General features: G+C 35.6%; 1 protein-coding gene across 1 annotated transcript; it reads left to right on the top strand.

Annotated features, from left to right (window-relative positions):
- Window positions 1-1,496: 1,496 nt before the first annotated feature.
- Window positions 1,497-2,102, top strand: GCK72_022787 (uncharacterized protein; the record flags this gene model as incomplete). Its single annotated transcript, XM_003091046.2, has 2 exons — window positions 1,497-1,803; window positions 1,852-2,102. 2 exons carry the CDS (start codon window positions 1,497-1,499, stop codon window positions 2,100-2,102), a joined length of 558 nt encoding a protein of 185 aa, XP_003091094.2.
- Window positions 2,103-5,632: the final 3,530 nt, after the last annotated feature.

Here is a 5,632-nt window from a genome sequence, read left to right as displayed (position 1 = left end):
ATATTCAACGGCGGGTAGAACCATACGTACAAATCTAGGTTTGGCAAGTATGAAGTACCCTTAAGAAATTCATAAAGAAGGAGTGTTGAAAAGAGTCAAGCTTTTAGAGTGCGCAAAAGAAAGACACCCGCGTACAAAAGATTGTTTCGAGACAAAGAAAACTCAATGACTGTCTTTCTTGTTGTCAGACGGGCTCACTTTGATAAATAAAAAACCATTAGTTGGTTGAGGAAAGATTTCACGGAAATACTTTGTTGATTTCCATCAACAAATCAGTAAAACTTGGGAGTCTACCTATTTTTAGTTTTGAACAAACTTTTCTTGCCCTGGAAAGCTAAACACTCTGCTGGCTCCTTTTTATCACTCACAGCAATTTATCAATTGAAAGTTCGATACTTTTCTTTCAATTTCCGGGTTTGTATAAGATTACTGTCACAAGAGCCGATAACTCTGAACTGAAATTGCTTGAATTTTGAAATTTTTCTAAATAAAAACAAATTCAATTAGTCCTGTCCTCTAAAAATTCAGAAAGAAATACTTACTATTTCCAAATCTCTTCAAGAATTGTTTCTTCCAACTTTTAACTATTTTTGTTTTGTTATAAAATCTTCCAAAAAACACGATCAATTGACCCAAAAGGATTCAACATTTAGAAAGTTCTGCGCCTCTCTTTTCCTAATTTTCTCAGTGTGTGTTCGAGTCACCGTCTTTTGAATCTCTGTAACGGGTGAAGTAACAAAAAAACAGCCAACTTACAAAATGGAATACTAGACTTGTTCTACAGACGAAGAATCAAAAATGTAGTTCTTCGCAAAAGATGGAAATAGCACATTCAAGTTTTCTGGTAGACAATCAGTACTTGCATCACCAAAACACATTCCATCACCAAAAAATCGGTAGGCTGAAATTCCAGCAAGACTAGAGGAAAAAACCAAGAAATATCAAGTTCGGGCTGGATCAGAACTCTTTTTTCTTTTTTAGAGGGAGTCAGATCTCGCATTACCAAAAAAATGAGCTTAAGTTTGAGCGCGCAACTAAAAACTGCCAACAAGCACTTTTCTTGTTTTAATAACCAACAATAAAAAAATAAATTTCATGCAGCAGATGTTTCTTGTTGCTTTACTCATTTTTCCCACATCATACTTTGAACAAGTGTTTTTCAGCACCAATGACATTCTCTTTTTTCAAATACTTCCAAATTCCACGACACTCTTCCAAACTTAAACATTTTTTCCGGATAGCATGCCCATTAATTTTGATCTATTGAACTTTTCTCGACAACTCTGAATGCTCTATGATCAAAATATGTTTGTCACACCCACGCGAAACAAATTTTATTCGATTAGGCCATTGTTTCATGTTGAAAATCTCATGCTCGTTCTCTGTTGTCTCACAATGTTTTATGACAGTTGGTTCCCATCGTTTTATCATGATCATTGATCTCTTCCGCCTATATAAACTGCCGCCCGCTGGAGGTTTTCCACCGCATTTTCGAAATGCATTCGACCGTCTTCACCGTTTTACTCTTTTCCTCTTTGATCGGAGGAACCTTCGGGTTCTGGTCGGACTTCCCACCCGTCTTTCTCAACTCTGAAAACGACGGATCCCCAAGGAATGCTGTTGATAACGTCAATGATCCTATCAAATATCATTTCCTCCGCCCCTCGGACATTACTGGAACAATGGCTAGGAAATTCGTTCTCAAGCTGAACAAAGCTATTGCATCTGGAGATACCGCCGAAATCGGGAAATCGTTCTCATCTAACTTTATCCTACACGGATGTTATGGCCTCTTCAACAAAAGTGAGTTATAATCACAGTTTGAATCTTAAACGATTTTCCTTTATACAGATCAAACAATCGAATTGCTCTCGCAACCAGTGGACAACGTTATGTGGCAATTTGAATACATCAAGTTTAGGACAGAAGACAAGTTTGTCTGGATTTACTTGAAGCCGCTGAACAAATCTGATAATCTTGAATACGTTCTCGAATGGAGTTCGATCTTCGACGTAGTCTCCAATGGAGTAATTGAGAATTGCCCTCAGAAGGTCCACCAAAAGTTCACCAGTCACGAATCACTTCTTGATGATTTTTATTGATGAGATCATCAAAATTTCTGTTGGCTTAATAAAGATTGAACATGCAGTTTTTAGATCAGTAACAAGCGTGAAAAACTTATAAAATACATTTTTTATTCAGTTACAATACTGAAGCAAAATAGTTCACTTGATTAAGAAACACATACCGATATACAGTACTCGCTAAAATGATGTCATACTTTGCGTTTTTCAGTTGCAAATGTCCAACTTTGAGAGTGTGTCATAGTAAAAAAAATTTCCCAAAAGTAGATATTTAATTTTTTAATTAAAAAAGGTTATCCCTACTCTCCCCGCCTCATCAATCAGGAAGTGTCCTTTTTCAAAATCAAAAAATGAGAACGAAACCAATGTTCTCCGCTTTGTCTTCTTTGAGAGGCGCTACCAGAATGATTAATATTATTTGTAAAGAGGTGTTATTTTCCAATTAAAAAAACTATCCTCTCCAGCCACCTCATCCATCACACCATCTGCCATGTTGGATATACGAAACCTCCTTCTTTTTTTCCCGATTTCTACCTCGAACGAAGAATGTTCATATTTAATTTCAAATGGAACGAAAGGGAACCATCTAAAGAAAAAATCTCAGCAAAGAGGCGAATTAACAAAACAACTATGATGAGGTAGAAAACGATTGCTATCAAGGTTAAACTTTGAAAATTGTATGGAGTTGTCGTTTTTCACAATCATCACAGAAATGGATATTGACTGACGAAGAGGCCTTTTTTGGACTTCAGTAGTAAGAATAATCGGTTAAAGACGGAATGGAAGGAATAAGAAGATCAGGAAACAATCTAGCAAATTATTCTCCAGATTTTATAATTATCCGTCACAAATGTTTTAAAAACTTAAAACTTAGTTTTTGATGTTTGATACGCCGATTGATCTGGAAAAGGAATGAACCCATTACAGTAGCCTATAAAACGCCAGATATGTTATCTTAAACTATTTTTGATAAACAGGAAATGTTCCGTACAGTATATTTTTTATTCTTACTGATGAATCTGTTCGAAACAAGTCGATCTTCGTGAAAACAATTTTCCCTATGCTAATATATTAATGTCTCTTGTTTTTGCGTTCAAAATGAAAGGAACACTGCAATTATGAATTCCGTACACTGACGAATATTTTCTGTCAACACAAAATAAAATGGAAAACACAGAAAATTTGACACAATTCAAGAGTTGAGAGAAAAATGCGGTCACATTAAAAAAATATTTTTAGATCAGACTACGAAACCTTGTGAAGCAGCATATTTTCAGAAAGCTTCTAGTAAGCCATTTGAAATTGATATGTTAATCCGGACAGCTCTAACATAATAAACACACCTGGCTAATCTTGCATACAGCTGTACATTTTTTTTTCAGGCGTGCTTCGTTTAGTTAGAAATTGTAATGCAGCTGATTTCCGTGTGTGTTGAGAGGTTTCGTGCCAGCCGCCAGCTATTTATATCCTAATCTGGTATTTGAGAAGAGATTAGAGAAGGAGAGAGAAATGGGCGGAGAAAAAAAGGGAAATTGGTATAAAAGAGAAGAGAAGCTCAGAAATTTTATTCCCTTTCTCCCTACAAGCACAATGTGAGTCGTGTTTGGAAAAATTGTTTTATTTTGATTTTTATTGAATACTAATATATAATCATGGGTTTTATACTTGCAATTACTTACTGGTATGTCAATCGGTGGAGATTTCTAATAAAACGTGAGTTTTGGTTTCAATTATTTTATTCTGTTTTGATGAACATTTAAAAAACTAAAAGAGCTGTTTAACTGTTAACAAAAAGAGGCAACTTCTATTGCTATTCTTAGTTTAAAATTTCAAAAGGACTTTTGTTGTTGATAATGTTTACAGTTAAAAAGTAGACTTTTTTTCTAGAGACTAGAAAAACTTTTCAATGTTTCTTTCTCACATGTAAAGATACCCGCTTCCGCTAGTGCTGGTGCTCGCCAAAGATTCTGTGGTCGTCAAAGAGCCACGAGAGTAATGACAGCATGTGGCTGTCAGACCTACCAGAATGCAAACGGTAAGTAATGAATTCTGGAAAATCTTGAAGGAAACTAGTTCTATCTATTTTACAGACGTTATTGCCGGTTGCCTCGCCCAGACAGTTCTCTCCGAAGTTCAGATCATCACTTCCGCTGTCCGGTAAAGCAATGACGGTTTCTCCTCGATTCTCCTTCTCTTCTGGCTCGGTACGGTACCCTCCTCCCTTTCCCACTTCTAATGTTTCCCATTTTCTCACAATGATGTCTCTATGTCATTTTCCCGTCGATAATTCGCGCACCATTCCCCTTTCAAAGCTTTGAAACATTTTTCCATATATTTTTCTTAAAATCTGAAAAATAAATAAATCCTGTTGCCCAGTCCGGTTTTTCATTTCAGTGAAATAAAACCTTACAGATTTGGGAAAGAAGTCAGATTTTCAGAACTTTTTTATTTTAGACTTTTGGACTTTCAGAGTTGATTACATGTTTCGACACGCCTTTAAAATTTTCAAAATTTGAAAAGTCACGGAGAATCGGCACATCACTTTATTCAGAAGGAGAACAAAAATCATGAAAATGTGTTGAGTAGTACTGTATACAGAAGGATGAACATTATCCATGCCCTACGGACTCCAGATGACGTTTCTTCTGAAAATGACTAGTATAATTAACATTGAATTAAATCATATTTCTACAGAAATATATTCGAAAATGGATTACGGTACCAAAGTAAAAATCTAACTGTGATAATCTGTTAGTGATGTGTCGAGTTTCAGACTTCTCTGGATTAGCTCCGAAAATGGCTCCGAAGTGCCAAGTTAGATATAAACTGTAATGCAGCTGATTTCCGCGTGTGTTGAGAAGTTTTGCGCCACCCGCCAGCTATTTATAGCCTAATCTGGTGTTTGAAAAAAGATTAGGGAAGGAGAGAAAAGAAGGCGGAGAAAAGAAGAGGACTTGGTATAAAAGGGAAGGAAAAGTCTGAAATTTTATTCCCTTTCTCCTTACAAACACAATGTAAATCGTGTTTGGCCAAATATATATATTTTTTGATTTGTATTGAGTTCTAGTACCTATTTTCGGGTTTTTTACTTGTATTTGGCTACTGGTATGCCACTTGGTGGAGTAATCGAAGAGAAAAGTCGTGAGTTTTGGTTTATGCAATCCATTAAATCTGAATACCTTTCTTGACTTTTCATAATAATTTTCACCACTTCAAAAGCTCTGTTAACAGCGAGAATGAGAAATTTTACTTTTAATTTTTACAATTAGTTAAAAATAAATGAACAAATGAGGACTTTTCTAATAATATTCATATTTTATTTTCACAAATAAAAGTAAAATCAGCACTTCATAAAATCAGAACTTCTAAAGTATTCAGTAGGAGACCACCAAGATGTCACCCAAGATCATCAATACCAAGAGCACACAATGTTATCCCGTGCTTAAGAGCCAACGCTATTGTGGCCGTCAAGCATGACCATATTTTAGAGCCGAGGAAAAAGAAAAGTGAGGTCGATTCTGTGGAAAATAGTTAAGATTTGTCTGCAA

Source organism: Caenorhabditis remanei, chromosome X (assembly GCF_010183535.1).
Source record: "Caenorhabditis remanei strain PX506 chromosome X, whole genome shotgun sequence".
NCBI classification, from domain to species: Eukaryota; Metazoa; Nematoda; class Chromadorea; order Rhabditida; family Rhabditidae; genus Caenorhabditis; species Caenorhabditis remanei.
This window is presented reverse-complemented; position numbering and strand designations above follow the sequence as displayed.